Raw genomic sequence first — 18687 nt, 5'->3', positions numbered from 1 at the left:
CATTTTTAGGCTGGGGGGAAGCCAAATAACCATGGATCTCTCCAGCCTAAGAATACCGGCCTCCAGCTGTCTGCTTTATCATGCATGTGTTTTTTTTATGCGTTTTGCCGCGGGTGCGTTTTTTTTGTGCTTATTTTGGGGCCAAAAACACTGCATCTTTGTAGTTACAAAAGATGCACTGTATGAACATAGCCTTTATGAAAAAAAAACAAACAAACAAAACAAACCGCAAAAAACTTAAATATGAATGTTCTTTAAGTGGGCTTTAATTGCAAAAATTTAATTGCAAAACATTAAACTCTCATTTCATGAATTTAACATCAGAAATAAGCGGTGTAAGACTGCTTACTTCACTACAATTGTGGTAAGTGTGTAATGAGTTTTATTGTTGGGTATTAATATAAGATTAATCTGAACGGTGGATAACGGTCATTTGCACACAGTGGTAAACAAGAAACATTCCATTTCATCATCACAGAAGGATTTCTCCATTTTACCACCAGCAGAGTGTAATTATGTCTTCGGAATGATAAGGGCTCATTGAGGGTTAAAAGATTTCTTTCATTTTCCCTTTTTCCTTGGGTGTGATGGGCGGCTTTATTGTATATAATAGAGGTAATGCTGTTCTGTTGTTGACTTATCAGGCTGGAAATCATGGAGCAGATGGCGTTACTGCAAGAAACGTCGTATGAGCGATTGTATCGCTGGGCACAGAGTAAGTTCTTTTTTCCCCTTTGCACAGCTATTTTTATTTTCAAGTACATGATGTGGCACAATATACTGTACTGGTATACTACACCAGTGCTTGATTTACAGAAGAAGTGTATAGCTCGGGCAGAGAGGGCACTAGTTACCTTGTTAAAGGGTTATTTCATATGGGGCTTTTTCTCAGACTTGCCCTAAGTTTCACATTATGAAAAGGGTGAAATCTGTCAGATTTTTATCCTAAAATGCACATGCAGTAAGTTGTGTCCACTTGGGGTCTTGAATTCAAAAAATGCCAAATACTCCATCTAATTAAAGACAATGTCTCATCAGAAAATGACCCTTTGTTTAATCCCTTCCCCCCTCAGCAAGTTTTTGTCGTTCCTGACCAAGCTACAGCTTGCAAATTTCACACTTGTCACCGTTTTAATGCTTTTGTCCAGCTCTTTTTGGTGATCCAGATGACTGGGCTCCACTCACCAAAAAGAGCCTGATCTTTTGGTTTCTAAATGGATCCCTATTAAATATGTGTTCACCCCAGGTGAACACTTATTTAAGATTATGTTAATGTGTCCAAAACCCTGTCCTCCTGTCGGTAGACCCAGTCCTCCTGTCGGCAGGCCCCGCCCTCGTGTCGGCAGGCCCCGCCCTCGTGTCGGCAGGCCCCGCCCTCGTGTCGGCAGGCCCCGCCCTCGTGTCGGCAGGCCCCACCCTCGTGTCGGCAGGCCCCGCCTACTTGCAACGGGCCAATTAAATTGTAGGCCGAGTTTTGTTCAGGTGGGTGAGGTTTCTTCTGCCGAACACTGGAATGCCCAGTGAGAACCATTAAGAGAATTTAGTGCTCTCACTGCGGCGTCTTCTTCCGCCGTTCACAGCATGGAACCGACTTTGTGTTGGATCAATTGCGACTGACCCATCGCTATTCTTCATATGTTCCATATTTCTGAGACTGTTTAATTGTCACAGGTTGTACTTTGTTAGTGGTAAACATGGGCCGCTGAGTTTTAAATACATTTATGGAAATATCTGATATCTGCAGTAAAGTAATTGCTGTGTATAGACATACAGTTAGGTCCAGAAATATTTGGACAGTGACACAATTTTCGCGAGTTGGGCTCTGCATGCCACCACATTGGATTTGAAATGAAACCTCTACAACAGAATTCAAGTGCAGATTGTAATGTTTAATTTGAAGGTTTGAACAAAAATATCTGATAGAAATTGTAGGAATTGTACACATTTGTTTACAAACGCTACACATTTTAGGAGGTCAAAAGTAATTGGACAAATAAACCAAACCCAAAAAAAAAATTTTTTATTTTCAATATTTTGTTGCGAATCCTTTTGGAGGCAATCACTGCCTTAAGTCTGGAACCCATGGACATCACCAAACGCTGGGTTTCCTCCTTCTTAATGCTTTGCCAGGCCTTTACAGCCGCAGCCTTCAGGTCTTGCTTGTTTGTGGGTCTTTCCGTCTTAAGTCTGGATTTGAGCAAGTGAAATGCATGCTCAATTGGGTTAAGATCTGGTGATTGACTTGGCCATTGCAGAATGTTCCACTTTTTTGCACTCATGAACTCCTGGGTAGCTTTGGCTGTATGCTTGGGGTCATTGTCCATCTGTACTATGAAGCGCCGTCCGATCAACTTTGCGGCATTTGGCTGAATCTGGGCTGAAAGTATATCCCAGTACACTTCAGAATTCATCCGGCTACTCTTGTCTGCTGTTATGTCATCAATAAACACAAGTAAGGAATAACGTTTGGAACACCATTCTAAGTCTGAACTGGGTGCAAAAACCTAAAAAAACATCACTATGGGGAGATAAGGTATGCACACCAGTGACTATGTAAGGGGAATACATGGAATAGCAGAAACTGCTGTGTGAATACTGACTTGAAAAATCCAATAGCTATATATGCAAGAGTGAATATGTGAAAAATGGAATCTGCATTACTGCCATGAGCATATTTCATGTAGTCCCCTTACATAGTCACTGGTGTGCATACCTTATCTCCCCATAGTGATGTTTTTTTTAGGTTTTTGCACCCAGTTCGGACTTAGAATGGTGTTCCAAACGTTATTCCTATTTGTTAGTATTTTTTCGTTTGTGAACCCTCCCCAACCACACCGATTGCCAAACCATATCATATGCATAAATAGCCTGGGTCTCGGCTTCCCATACACTGTAGGTTTTTTAACTGCATGAGAGGACACACACAAGCTAGGGACCCCAACGTAGAGAAATACTTTGGCGTAGTGTTGGGGCTCTATTGCATTGATCAATTCAGTAGCTAAACTTCTCTTGCTTCATATGTTCATGGCAGTAATGCAGATTCCATTTTTCACATTTTCACTCTTACATATAGCTATTGGATTTTTCAAGTCAGTATTCACACAGCAGTTTCTGCTATTTCATATATTCCCCTTACATAGTCACTGGTGTGCATACCTTATCTCCCCATAGCAATAAACACAAGTGACCCAGTGCGCATTGAAAGCCATGCATGCCCATGCCATCACGTTGCCTCCACCATGTTTTACAGAGGATGTGGTGTGCCTTGGATCATGTGCCGTTCCCTTTCTTCTCCAAACTTTTTTTTCTTCCCATCATTCTGGTACAGGTTGATCTTTGTCTCATCTGTCCATAGAATACTTTTCCAGAACTGAGCTGGCTTCATGAGGTGTTTTTCAGCAAATTTAACTCTGGCCTGTCTATTTTTGGAATTGATGAATGGTTTGCATCTAGTTGTGAACCCTTTGTATTTATTTTCATGGAGTCTTCGCTTTACTGTTGACTTAGAGACAGATACACCTACTTCACTGAGAGTGTTCTGGACTTCAGTTGATGTTGTGAACGGGTTCTTCTTCACCAAAGAAGGTATGCGGCGATCATACGCCACTGTTGTCATCCGTGGACGCCCAGGCCTTTTTGAGTTCCCAAGCTCACCAGTCAATTCCTTTTTTCTCAGAATGTACCCGACTGTTGATTTTGCTACTCCAAGCATGTCTGCTATCTCTCTGATGGATTTTTTCTTTTTTTTCAGCCTCAGGATGTTCTGCTTCACCTCAATTGAGAGTTCCTTAGACCGCATGTTGTCTGGTCACAGCAACAGCTTCCAAATGCAAAACCACACACCTGTAATCAACCCCAGACCTTTTAACTACTTCATTGATTACAGGTTAACGAGGGAGACGCCTTCAGAGTTAATTGCAGCCCTTAGAGTCCCTTGTCCAATTACTTTTGGTCCCTTGAAAAAGAGGAGGCTATGCATTACAGAGCTATGATTCCTAAACCCTTTCTCCGATTTGGATGTGAAAACTCTCATATTGCAGCTGGGAGTGTGCACTTTCAGCCCATATTATATATATAATTGTATTTCTGAACATGTTTTTGTAAACAGCTAAAATAACAAAACTTGTGTCACTGTCCAAATATTTCTGGACCTAACTGTATAATGTTGTTCTATGAAGGCGAGCTACAATATTGGCTTCACAGGAGGACAAAGATGGCAGCCATGGTTGCTTTCAGCAGTCTTTAAGCTAGCATGACATCCCATCTACAAATGTACTATTTAAATGCCAATGTGTGTGATTGACAGCTCTATTTAAATGGTTAAACAGGAGTGATCGGAGCACGCTCTGGTCACTACCGCTACAAAAAGATGCCGGCTGGGTATTGCAGCCAGCTTCTCTTGGGTGTGATGTGAGCGCAGCTCCTGAGCTGACTCTTCATGCTACGGGAATGTGATATCACATTTAAGTAAGGTTTTTAAATGAATAGATAAATGATATACATTAATTTCATTGGGATCAGAACTGCATTACCCAGGAGCGGCCACTACACAGTGTGTGGAAAAGCGCTGTCCCCGCTCTGTACACTACAATCAGCCGAGCAATGTGTTAGTTGCCACTCAAAACTTCTTCTGTGGTACTAATGTTTCGAAGGTCCAGAAGTGATGATGTCCCATCCATTAGTCACACGACTGCTGATGCCACTGATTGGCTGCACGTCAGGTGACTAGACTGGATGCAGATCACTGCTATGGCTGAGGATGTAAGTGCTATGTATCCTTTATAGTGACTCCTTCTGTAGCAGTTTTTTTTCCTCAGTGAATTTGATGCAAGACTGCACAGACCCATTAATTATGATCTTCTCTTGGTTTGTACATTTATGGTGAATGTCTGCTCTCCTAACATTTATATCTTTGCTTTGGACAGATGAATGCAGAACGTTGACCCAGGAATCATGCGACATTTCTCCTATTCTATCTCAGGCCATGGATGCTTTGCAAGATAGACCCGTCCTGTACAAGTGAGTGAATCGGATCTATCCCCTTGTGTATCAGAAGCCTGTAAATGCTGAATCACACAAACTCCAGCATAGTGCAAGACATAAAATACCAGATGCTGTTTGTGTTCTATTCTCTGGGACACTATTGGGAGGCAGTTTTCCCTTTAACACTAAGGGCTCATTCACACTTCCGATTTTTCCAGAAAAAAAAGACATATTCTGATAAGATTTTTATCAGAGAGTGATACAAGCGTCCTCTGATTTTCTGGCATGTGGAGTTTTTCCTCACACTGTCTGATTTTTTTTTTTTTTTTTTTGTCATGGAGCCATTGACTTGCATTGCTGGTTTTGATCCAATGCTTGGACGAAAATCAGACATATTTCCGCTGATCAGTCCTTGAAAAATCCCTTGCATGTGAATAGCCCCATGGACTGTTACAGTTTTGAAATAGTTTTTGCTACTTCAGAAGTTTCAGAGATTCTATCAGTACTGGTGAAAACTCCAGAAAGTTTTGTAAATTCAAGCTCTCTGAAAATCTCCAATCCCCGAAGGGGCAGTAATGCTTATTCACATTTCAATGTTTACAATTTGCATCCTTCACTTTTTTTTCTTTTCCCTTTACTTGAGTGCAACTGTTTTTTTAGATACTACATATGGATCATGGCTACATGTAGGTGTTTCTAGAATAGTAACAAATATCAGAATACATAACGGCATGGTAATTACAGACACTCCCAGCATCCACCAAGCATAACCAAACCCCCTCAACAATTCTTTTTCAGAAGTGGAATCTCACCCCTTTATACCTTTTTATAAGCTATGTTTTGACAGTCCTGAAAAGTTTAACTCCTTCCTTACTTTAACAACAGACATGAGTGTTATCCGTGAAAACCACAGATAGCACTTGTATGAGAAACTCGGACGCATGAATGATCCCTTAGGGTACTTTCACACATCCGGATTTTTGCTCTGCGGCACAATACGGCGTTCTGCAGAAAAACCGCAACCGGCTTTTGTAACGCCGATTGCGGTTTTTTTTGCATTGACTTACATTGGTGCCGCATTGTGCCGCAGGGGCTTGCGTTCGGTCCGGTTTTTGCCGCATGCGGCAGATGTAGCCGATGCGGCGGCCGGATCGAACGTTCCCTGCAACGTTTTTTGCTCCGGCAAAAAACACCGCATCGCGCCGCATCCGGCCGCTGCGGCGCATTTTTCAATGCATCCCTATGGAGGCCGGATGCGGCGCGATGCGGAAAAAACCGCATCCGGTCGCCGCATGCGGTATTTTCCACTGCGCATGCTCAGTAGCATGCCGCAACCGGAAAAAAAACGGACCGGCCGCATGTAAAAACTTATGCAAAGGATGCGGTGTTTTCACCGCATCCGTTGCATAGTTTTCACAGCCGGATTGAGCCGCAGGGCTCAAACCGGATGTGTGAAAGTAGCCTAAAAGAGAGAGCCTGCTCTAAACTGGACTATTCTCAGATTATTTCCTTAGGTGCTAATGACCTCTGCAGTTCTAATCGGGGAGGATCTAAGGGGTGAGACTTGCATCTGTCGGACATTTATGGTATATCTTGTTCATATGTCATAAATACCTGGTTTGAGAAAACTCCATTCAATTCCCATCTGATAATGAGATTGCATATTGCCAGGCATTGCCATGCCTTATGATTGTCCAAGAGGTTGGAGCTCTGATGATCATAAAGTGTTGGCAAGTCCCATTGATAAGATTTGGAATATACATTTAGGAATTCAGATTCAGTGTTGAGCGGACCCGGACTGGAAAAATCCGGATCCGCGTGGTTTCGGCGGTAGATCCGGGTCCGACCCGGACGCGGGATTCCAGGTGCACGATCCGGATCCGTGTGTTTCTCTCTCTTTCTCTCTCTCTCTTTCTCTCTCTTTCCCTCTCTTTCTCTCTCTTTTTCTCTCTCTCTTTCTCTCTCTTTCCCTCTCTTTCTCTCTCTTTTTCTCTCTCTCTTTCCCTCTCTTTCCCTCTCTTTCTCTCTCTTTTTCTCTCTCTCTTTCTCTCTCTCTCTCTCTTTCTTTCTTTCTTTCTCTCTCTCTTTCTCTCTCTTTCTTTCTTTCTCTCTCTCTCTCTCTTTCTTTCTTTCTTTCTTTCTCTCCCTCTCTCTCGTTCTTTCTTTCTTTCTTTCTCTCCCTCTCTCGTTCCGGAATCCGCTCCTCATTGACATATATTGGTCTGGATTCCGGATCGGATCTCGGACTTCCTTCTCAACCCGCCTAGGATCCGCCAGACCCAGATTATTACAAATCCGCTCAACTCTATTCAGATTTGTTGTTTTAGCATAGAAAAAATTCTGCTATGTCAGGAACCCATAGCTTACCCATACTAAAATTGCTATGTATGTCCGAACTATTGTGACCAACTATTACGTAGGCTGCTTATGTTATATCCTTGTAATGTGGACCTATGTTATTTCTTTTAATAATTGCTCCACACCCGACATGTGCTGGCTGTGTTATACAGCCAGCACCCACCTCCAACAGCAGTAATGGGAGTAATCATGAAATGCTACTGCCAATATCTAGTAACAGTCTGTGTGGCATCTTTCCTTCGCTTCCATGACCCTCTCGCAACATGCACGCAGGGTGATGGGATGTCATGCTGAATGCCCCTCTTGTGCTATTTTGGTGCTTTTAGGAGACAGTGAATTATTGCTATTTACTGATGGGCACATAGAGAGGTAACTAAAACCCTTTAGGATACAACCATTGAGGTCACTTTGTTGCTGGTGAATGGTTTATACACTTTTGCTCAAAAATGTTAACTTAGTATCTTGTGTTAAGAAGAATTAACATAATCATTAATTGCAGAGTGCCACCGCACAGTGTCTGTGTATTTCACAATATACTGTCATAATGGAATATTGTAGCATATAGTACAAGCTCAGGTCCTTTGAGGGAACTAAAAAATAAAGTGTAAAAAAAAAACCCCCAAAATAAAACAAATATAAATTAAATTATTTTCTCCATTAATAATAAAATAATACAGCAGCACATCTGTTAAATGTTCAGTCTATCAAAATCTTGAACTATTTAACCAGTAAAAGAAGAAAACTCCCAATGTTTTTGTTCTGTTCTCTTCACCCATCCCAAAAAGTCCAATATAAAGCAGTCAAAACACTTTATGGTACCCCAAAATAATATCAACAAAAATGTAAGTGTAGCACCCAGGGATATGGGGTACTCTGTTCCGTGCAGTCTCTATCGGGAATATCATGGTGGTGGCCGTTACCCGGTTCCGTGCTCTGGGCCCTTTTTGTAATGGGGATATTTACAAGGGATTGGTGAATGAAGTTTATACATGACGCCACTTGCGGTTTTGCGGCTATATGTAGGGAGCCGCCGCTGCAGAATGTCTCTACTGGGGCTGATGGTATTGCACCTAGTATGGTAGACCCTCCGCAAGTAGGGTTTTGCCCCTTCAGGTGTATGGTGTGGTGGGCGTCAGAAAAAGGTAGTCCACACAGGTATTTAGTGCAACTTGTTTACTCACTTTCTTGAGATGGTAGCTGGTGACCCTATGCTGGCTGGTTTCGCCTCCAGGTCCCCTTCGTCCCAGTGCCAGTTTGGTTTTCTGGTACCTTCTTCCCCTCCACCTGTCTCTGGTAAGTGATTCCACGTGGTGTAGAACACCGGGGATCCCCGTTCTGTGGTTTGTCCACTTCTGTCCACCTGACGGTAGCTTGAACCCTTTGGGGTTGGAGTCTCTGGTCCTGTCCCCGGTTCTCCCTTTGCTACTGAGTCTTCGGATTATTTAGGGTCAGCAAGGTCCTTGTTGGTCCCCTTGCTGTGCAGGTGTTAACAGGTCGGCTTGAAGCTCTTTCCTGTCCAAGGGTCCTGTACCCAGTCGGTGGGTAGTTCCTGGAGTACTCCACCGGTGACCACTTCTCCTGGGTACCAGGTCACCGTTACCTCGAGTCGGGGTGTCACTTTGCTTCCACCTTCACACTCCTGCAGTCTGACACTTTCAGCAGTCACACTCATTCTCACTACTGTTTTCCCAACTACTCTCCACCGTCTGCCCCTCCCACCTGGTCAACTAGTGGAGTGGCTCCACCTTTAGGCGGCCATTCATTGGTCCCTCCCTAGCTAAGTACAATTGTATGGGGGAATGTTGGGGAAAACTGGGATGACCTGGGTTTTTAGTGTTACCGGCACTGGGGTTCTGGGTCCCTAAGGGGGTAGGCCCTGCATCCTGGTGGGGATGCAGAACCATGTAGCACCCTGAGGGCTTCAGGGGCGCTACATAAGCGTCTCACACCAAACAAGCTCACACATCGTGCATCTGATGGCGAATTTAAAAAAGTTGAATCTTAGCAAATAGCGATGTGGGTGAATATTTATTTAGTTTCTTAACAAAGTTCAGGTGTTTTTAATCTAGAATTATAAACGAAAACTATACAAGTTTGGTATGGACCTGATCATACTGAGCGGGAGAGTCGTGTTACTAGGTCACTTTTACTGCCTAATGAATGGTGTCATTGAAAACTTCAACTTGTCTTGAAAGAGCAAGCCCTAATACAACGATATTGAAAGGGACATGAGAAAGGTTATGTCTCTTGGATAAAGGAGACGTAAAAACAAAATGGTCCTTTAAAAGAGTTGTCTGGTCTAAAACGACAAGTCTGCAGTCACTTTGTGTGACTGCACACTTGTGAATCCTCACATCTCACGCACTGAGGATCCATCAGTTTCAGAGCTGGAAATGGGGGTCACGTGGCCGCCAATATGTGATATGCAGACTCCGACTAGACGTGTGCGGCCTCACTCTATATAAGTGAATTCTCGAACTGCATGTACGGATGTATCCAGACCGTGTGTAGTGTGCACACTGTGATGATTAAGAAGGCTACAGTGGCATAGAGTGACTGCAGACTTTTAACAAATGACTGGACAACCCCCTTAAAGGGAATTTGTCACCAGTTTTGGGGCCTATAAGCTGCGGCCACCACCAGTGGGCTCTTCTATATAGCATTCTAACATACTGTATATAAGAGCACAGACCTCTGTAGAATGTAAAAATCACTTTATAATACTCACCTAAACGGTCACTGCGTTGGAGTTGGGTCAGATGGGTGTCTCCGTTCTCCGGTGCCTCCTTTTTCGGCCATCTTTGTTGTCCTTCTAAAGCCGGGTGCATGACGCGTCCTACGTCATCCACACTCGCCGGCATTGAGGTCCTGAGCAGAGCAGATCAAAGTATTGTAGTGCGCCTGCGCGGGACCGGCGAGTGTGTATGACGTAGGACGCGTCATGCAACAGGCTTCAGAGGGACGACGAAGATGTCCGAAGAGGAGGCGCCGGCACCGGAGAACGGAGACTCCCATATGGCCCAAACGCAGCGACCGGTTTAGGTAAGTATTATAAAGTGATTTTTACATTCTACAGAGCGGCCTGGGCTGTTATATACAGCATGTTAGAATGCTGTATATAAGAGCCCACTGGTGGTGACTGCAGCTTATAGGCCCCAAATCTGCTGACAGGTTCCCTTAAAAGTTTAAAGGGGAATAATATAAAAATAAAGTTGCACTGCATATTCGTGGTTTGCAGTAGGTCGCGGTATTGCTCCTCTCCACTAGATGGCGGTAGCACTCTACCTTTGTGTATTACATAACCGCCTGTCCTTGCAGCCTAAGATTAGAGCACATCTGCAGAAGTGGGAATTCGTGCGGTTCTGCTTGTTTTCTTTTCAGACTTAGAGTAATTAACCGTTTTCTCATATTTGCAAAAATATCTCACATGCATTTTTGAGTTCATTTATTATCCCAGCATTTTGGTGGCATTAGATGGCTGGAGCCAGTGGTGGGGTCGTTACCCGTCTTTCACAACATTTCCTGGAAATCTCATCCATTGCGAAGCCGACAGCTGCATATATTCATAATTATGTCTTGGAAAATCAGCCCAAGGGTAATATTTGAGAAGATTGTAATTAAAATGAATGCACTGATACCGTCACATGCCGGGTATTACGCAGCCACAGAAATGTTTTACTGGCCTTGAGTATCTTACGTTTGTTAATTTTCAGTACATGTTGTAAATATTTCCTCCCCACATACACCACCACCTGATTTATAAAAATAGGCATGGGAATAGCCACTGTTGTAAATAACCCTGAGCTTCGACCTGGCACCACCACCAACGTATTAAAGGGGAACGACAAGGAATGGAGAAGATACTATGCTACACATGAAAATGTGAAGAAAACATTCATTTAATAACTTATTCTTGGTAGTTGAGGGTCACTAGTTGGAAAACGGCAGCTACTTTACATCAATGTCCCCATGACCATACTTCTATTATGAATTTATGCTACTTTATCATTGAAACTCTGAATGAGTCATTTCACTTTTTATGTAATAGTCTAATACTACAATATTAATACTGAAACTAAGCAAATTATTAATATATTATCATGGGGTAAGAAATGACTGAACAAGGGCAACTAACCTGCCTCTCAGACTTGAGTCCCTGTGCTGTCTCTTATCTCAGAGGTAGGCTCAATGGTAGTCAGGTCTGGGCCCCCAGTGTCACCCTGACTCCTGTCTGAGCCCTGATCTTACTCCCCCTCTCCTCACCCTTGGGGCGGGCCCAAAACACTAACACAACCCAACAGAAATAACGGACAATGGAGAATGAATAAACATACACACTGCACTCAAACACGAAGCAGAGACTATACATGTATAAGGGAATAAAGAAAAAAGGTAGCAAGTAAACGCTCAACACCACTCAAAATAGCAACTACAGATCACCATGATCTGGATCACTGGTAAGACCGGAATCGCTGGAGCTATGCTGAAGCTATTGACTCTGAACTGTGTGTAGGAATTAGCAACCTGCTCCTAGGAGCTAAACACAAATCCACAAGAATTAATGCCTTCAGGGCTGAGGAGCAATAGAAATGAATATGCCAACGCTCGGCTCAGGCTGAACAACTAGGAAACCTCAGGTTGCCTCTAAGACGCTACACAATGAGCAGAGTCTAACACCATAGTGGCACCCTGCGACTGTGGAACCAAAACCCGCATGTCAGAGAAATCTACTTCATTCTCCTCCTGGATTGATTGATCTTTCACTTTCAATTCATGGGTAAAATCTGTATTCAGTGAAGACAGACTTCCCCGTTACTGAGATAGGAGATGGCAGTTGATGCTTTTAAATTTCTATAGAGGGAGGAGCTGGAAGCAGTTACAGACATTCTGCTGTAAGTTTACCTGAAATGACAGTTACAGTTCTCCATAGAACTCTGAGCACCAACTGCCATCTCCCATCTTAGTAATGGGAAAATCTGTATACACTGAAAACAGTTTTTACGCATGAATTGAGCATATTCATTATGAATGATCAGCCCTGGTGGAGAAAGTATCAGATGTCTCTCATCAGATATATTACAGAGATTCTTATTTTTATGTATACTATTGATTTATGAAAAAAAGATTAAAGCTACAGTTTACTCTTTAACTAGTTATGGGACTTCCTATAGACCAAATACGTCCAGGGTGTCCACATGTTACTCTGAGTAAGCGGCTGCACGAGCCGTGAGTTCATTCTGACAGAAAAAGACAGGTTTAGAGAATATGTAACGCTTCTCTTAAGCTGATTTATCACCACATCAAAGTTCAGCTCAACTTTGATGTGGTCTGTAGTCATAAATCCACGTCCTGGCACTCTGGCTGAGTGCCGGCTCTGTGTCCTGGCATTCTGGCTGAGTGCCGGCTCTGTTACCTGGCACTCTGGCTGAGAGGCGGCTCTCTGCCCTGGCACTCTGGCTGAGAGGCGGCTCTGTGCCCTGGCACTTTGGCTGAGAGCCGGCTCTGTGCCCTGGCACTCTGGCTGAGAGGCTCTCTCTGTGCCCTGGAACTCTGGCTGAGAGGCGACTCTGTGTCCTGGCATTCTGGCTGAGTGCCGGCTCTGTGTCCTGGCATTCTGGCTGAGTGCTGGCTCTGTTACCTGGCACTCTGGCTGAGTGCTGGCTCTGTTACCTGGCACTCTGGCTGAGTGCTGGCTCTGTGCCCTGGCACTCTGGCTGAGAGGCGGCTCTGTGCCCTGGCACTCTGGCTGAGAGGCGGCTCTGTGCCCTGGCACTCTGGCTGAGAGGCGGCTCTGTGCCCTGGCACTCTGGCTGAGAGGCGGCTCTGTGCCCTGGCACTCTGGCTGAGAGGCGGCTCTGTGCCCTGGCACTCTGGCTGAGAGGCGGCTCTGTGCCCTGGCACTCTGGCTGAGAGGCGGCTCTGTGCCCTGGCACTCTGGCTGAGAGGCGGCTCTGTGCCCTGGCACTCTGGCTGAGAGGCGGCTCTGTGCCCTGGCACTTTGTCTGAGAGCCCGCTCTGTGCCCTGGCACTCTGGCTGAGAGGCTCTCTGTGCCCTGCCACTCTGGCTGAGAGGCTCTCTGTGCCCTGGCACTCTGGCTGAGAGGCTCTCTCTGTGCCCTGGCACTTTGGCTGAGAGCCGGCTCTGTGCCCTGGCACTCTGGCTGAGAGGCTCTCTCTGTGCCCTGGCACTCTGGCTGAGAGGCTCTCTCTGTGCCCTGGCACTCTGGCTGAGAGGCTCTCTCTGTGCCCTGGCACTCTGGCTGAGAGGCTCTCTGTGCCCTGGCACTCTGGCTGAGAGGCTCTCTCTGTGCCCTGGCACTCTGGCTGAGAGGCTCTCTCTGTGCCCTGGCACTCTGGCTGAGAGGCTCTCTGTGCCCTGGCACTCTGGCTGAGAGGCTCTCTCTGTGCCCTGGCACTCTGGCTGAGAGGCTCTCTCTGTGCCCTGGCACTCTGGCTGAGAGGCTCTCTCTGTGCCCTGGCGCTCTGGCTGAGAGGCGGCTCTGTGCCCTGGCGCTCTGGCTGAGAGGCGGCTCTGTGCCCTGGCACTCTGGCTGAGAGCCGGCTCTGTGCCCTGGCACTCTGGCTGAGAGCCGGCTCTGTGACCTGGCACTCTGGCTGAGAGCCGGCTCTGTGACCTGGCACTCTGGCTGAGAGCCGGCTCTGTGACCTGGCACTCTGGCTGAGAGGCTCTCTCTGTGCCCTGGCACTCTGGCTGAGAGGCGGCTCTGTGCCCTGGCACTCTGGCTGAGAGGCGGCTCTGTGCCCTGGCACTCTGGCTGAGAGGCGACTCTGTGCCCTGGCACTCTGGCTGAGAGGCTCTCTCTGTGCCCTGGCACTCTGGCTGAGAGCCGGCTCTGTGCCCTGGCACTCTGGCTGAGAGCCGGCTCTGTGACCTGGCACTCTGGCTGAGAGCCGGCTCTGTGACCTGGCACTCTGGCTGAGAGGCTCTCTCTGTGCCCTGGCACTCTGGCTGAGAGGCGGCTCTGTGCCCTGGCACTCTGGCTGAGAGGCGACTCTGTGCCCTGGCACTCTGGCTGAGAGCCGGCTCTCTCTGATGTATTGCAGAGGCGGCTGTCATTCAGAGTGACGGGGCGTGGTTACAGCTGCCGCTAACATTGTTTTGAGGGTTAACTATAAACGTGCTGGCACGCCTCTGTGACTGAAAGTCTGCAGCTGCCGGGAGGAATAAAGGTATTTTTTGCTTGGAGATATTAACCTGCAGATTAACCCTATATCTATCTGCAGGTCAATACTGTTATCCGACATTTGCATCATACTACAATGATGAATTTGTGCCAGGCTATCTAATCAAATGAAGAGCTGCTGACACCGACAGGAGAGAGACTCTCTCCCATCCAGCGGCCTCCGACCAATGTTGTGGCCTATGGGATGGGACATGTGAATGAATTTGCCACAAATGTAGTAGGAAGCAATAGACTGGAGGTCTTCATTGATTTCTATTGATTTCTATGAGACCATTTTCTAGGCATACTCAGTTATCTGTGCAGAGGTGATTATGCAGGGAGGAGGAAGAGATGAGCTGTGCACGGTGCATCCTCTGTTCTTTTATTACTTGATATCTAGAGAATATCTGTTAATCTAATAATAGGCTGAATACTCAGAGCGGGAAATGAGCAAGAATTAGGATTATAGTAGATATAGTAACAAGAATAAAAGAAAAAAAGGCCAAAATATGTTTTTTGGTGTTTGTCACTTCCACAACTGCAGGTGAGAGGCTTTCGAAGTTGGGTTGATGTTTAGGCCACTTTCACACATCAGCGTTTTGCCATCAGTCACAATCCGTTTTCTCAACTGATACCATGGATCCGTTTTTCGACGGATCCAACTAGCTGGGGGCTAAATAATAATTGGAGCATGCTCAGTTAAAAAAAAACGGATTCCGTCAATTGACAGATGACGACGGATCCTGCGCCCATAGGCTTCCATTCTACCAAACGACGGATGGCGGCGGATTTTCGACGTACACAAAAAACGTTACTTTGGCCATCGTCTTCGTCCGACGGACAAAGATTTTTCAACTGATCTGTCGAACGACGGATGAAACGTGAGGCCGTCCGACGCAATCCGTCGCTAATACAAGTCAATGAGAAAAAAAAAAACTGATCCAGTGGCATCAGTCGCTGGATCCGCTTTTTTCAAAATTCGACGGATTGACGGCAAAAAACTGATGTGTGAAAGGGGCCTTACCTGTGCATGGCCGATAGGTATTATGACAGGTGACTAGCTGGAGACCTGCAGATACCTGGCAAGTGCTTGCCTCTTTTCCTCCTCAGCAGTGTTACTCACCTCTTCATGCGGAAGTGAGAAGTCCTGAATTGCCTCTTTTATATATATATATATATATATATATATATATATATATATATATATATATATATATATATATATATATATATATATATATATATATATATATATATATATATATATATATATATATATATATATATATATATATATATATTCACACAGTGCTGGCCAAAAGTATTGGCACCCCTGCAATTCTGTCAGATAATACTCCGTTTATTCTTGGAAATTGTTACAATCACAAATTCTTTGGTATTATTATCTTCATTTAATTTGTCTTCAATGAAAAATAATAAAAAAAAAATTGTCATAAAGCCAAATTGGATATAATTCCACACCAAACATAAAAAAGGGGGTGGACAAAAGTATTGGCACTGTTTGAAAAATCATGTGATGCTTCTCTAATTTGTGTAATTAACAGCACCTGTAACTTACCTGTGGCACCTAACAGGTTTTGGCAATAACTAAATCACACTTGCAGCCAGTTGACATGGATTAAAGTTGACTCAACCTCTGTCCCGTGTCCTTGTGTGTACCACATTGAGCATGGAGAAAAGAAAGAAGACCAAAGAACTGTCTGAGGACTTGAGAATCCAAATTGTGAGGAAGCATGAGCAATCTCAAGGCTACAAGTCCATCTCCAAAGACCTGAAAGTTCCTGTGTCTACGGTGCGCAGTGTCATCAAGAAGTTTCAAGCCCATGGCACTGTGGCTAACCTCCCTAGATGTGGAGGGAAAAGAAAAATTGACGAGAGATTTCAACGCAAGATTGTGCGGATGGTGGATAAAGAACCTCGACTAACATCCAAAGAAGTTCAACCTGCCCTGCAGTCCGAGGCTACAACAGTGTCAACCCATACTATCCGTCGGCGTCTGAATGAAAAGAGACTGTATGGTAGGATACCCAGGAAGACCCCGCTTCTTCCCCCGAGACATAAAAAAAGCCAGGCTGGAGTTTGCCAAAACTTACCTGAGAAAGCCTAAAACGTATTGGAAGAATGTTCTCTGGTCAGATGAGACAAAAGTAGAGCTTTTTGGGGAAAAGCCATCAACATAAATGAGTATTATCTGACAGAATTGCAGGGGTGCCAATACTTTTGGACACACCTTCTCATCTCTAGAACAACTGTTAAGAGGAGACTTTGTGCAGCAGGCCTTCATGGTAAAATAGCTGCAGGAAACCACTGCTAAGGACAGGCAACAAGCAGAAGAGACTTGTTTGGGCTAAAGAACACAAGGAATGGACATTAGACCCGTGGAAATCTGTGCTTTGGTCTGATGAATCCATATTTGAGATCTTTGGATCCAACCACCGTGTCTTTGTAGAAAAGGTGAACGGATGGACTCTACATGGCTGGTTCCCACCGTGAAGCATGGAGGAGGAGGTGTGATGGTGTGGGGGTGCTTTGCTGGTGACACTGTTGGGGATTTATTCAAAATTGAAGGCATACTGAACCAGCATGCCTACCACAGCATCTTGCAGCGGCGTGCTATTCCATCCGGTTTGCGTTTAGTTGGACCATCATTTATTTTTCAACAAGACAATGACCCCAAACACACCTCCAGGCATATATATATATATATCTCCTTTAAGATGTATACACTTAGTCTGCTGAGTGTTTTATACAAACTCTGCATCTTGAGACCAATTCAATATTAAAGATCCCTGATTTTCCTGTGACAGTCCCCCTGCGTGTAAGTGCTTCACCTGATCAATAAGGGACACTTACTAAATTGCAGAGTAGAATCTGAATGAAACATTTTAGCAATAATTTCATAGTAAAACTTAAGAGATTTTCTTTTCCAATTCAATCGCTATCATAAAATTGTCAGTTTTGTGTCCACTACAAGCTACTTTTTTTCGATCGGTAAATTCCCTTCATTGGCTTCGATGTATTTTATCAATCTTGAAATTATTCATGGATTATGAAATCTGTGATTTGTTCCAGCGCACTTAGTTATTTCCAGCTGCCATCAGTTTAGTTTTACTGAAAACTCCCCCCCACGACAATAGCCACCTGTGAGGCTGATACCAAGAGAACAAGCACAAAGTGGGGTTTGGGCACAATGGACGGCTAAGTGGTGGAATTACTAGGGAGATGGCGTGACTCATTCAGCCTGTCCTCGTTATGTGATAAAGGCACAAATGGATTTACTGTCGCCGCTGCTCACTCCTCCTTCGTCGATTGAAAAATATCTGTGTTTATTGTCATTTAACACTGTACATAAACGCTGGGATTTTTAAAATTGGTGTAACTTCATACCTGCTGACCTCCTATGTTCATACAAATTGCAGACATTTTGTTAAAAGCTTTTTTTTTTACCTCTACCAAGGCCATTTTTAATGGACAAGTAAAGACCAATAAACTGCTTTTGTGCCGTCACGATCATAAAAATGGTCTAGTAAAAATACATATCTACTCGTCTGCTATTTCATCTCATGTATTTTTATTTAAAGGTGTTGTCCCAAGTTCAGAACATATTAAGCCCCATAAATGCCAGGCGGCTGTCTGTTCGGCCGATCATTCATCCTGGAGCTATCACTCACAACTCTCCCATGATGAGAGAACCGCTATCTGACTCTTGGCGGCTTATTTCACCGAGAACAAAAGGACTGGCAGTCCGTAATCGGAAATGCTGGATCCTTATCTCCTCCTGTCAATCATTCATCTGGGGCCCGCACATACACTCCCTGACAGAAGTTCTGTCGCTTATCCATGTTATGTAAATAAAAGCTTATAACCTGACATTAAATTCATCCATTGGTTTCATAAATTACTCTTTTGAAAGCTGAAACCCTCCCAAATTTGGTGTAGGTTATGAAAATAAAGTTGCTGCAAAGCTGAAATATTGATCATTTCATGAACACAGAAAGGCCAGATTTTGGCAAGACAAAAGTTTTGTCGCCCACAGAAAGTAATGTGAAATTCAAACAAATAATTAACTTCTAATACAAAGATATGTTGCATAACATTGGTGAATGAAGTTGTGGTGCTATTAAAGCCATATTTAATATTC

At 44.5% G+C, this 18687-nt stretch overlaps 1 protein-coding gene across 1 annotated transcript in view; it reads left to right on the top strand.

The window, feature by feature from the left end:
- COG6 (component of oligomeric golgi complex 6) overlaps positions 1 to 18687 on the top strand; it is a 141350-nt gene that overhangs the window by 71312 nt on the left and 51351 nt on the right. The window contains exons 7-8 of the mRNA XM_075334594.1: positions 645 to 715; positions 4926 to 5019. Of these exons, the coding sequence (XP_075190709.1) occupies positions 645 to 715; positions 4926 to 5019 (165 nt within the window). The remainder of the gene's footprint in view (positions 1 to 644; positions 716 to 4925; positions 5020 to 18687) is intronic.

This window comes from Anomaloglossus baeobatrachus, chromosome 2 (assembly GCF_048569485.1).
Source record: "Anomaloglossus baeobatrachus isolate aAnoBae1 chromosome 2, aAnoBae1.hap1, whole genome shotgun sequence".
NCBI classification, from domain to species: Eukaryota; Metazoa; Chordata; class Amphibia; order Anura; family Aromobatidae; genus Anomaloglossus; species Anomaloglossus baeobatrachus.
The sequence above is the reverse complement of the archived record's forward strand: the minus strand, read 5'-3'. Positions and strand labels throughout refer to the sequence as shown.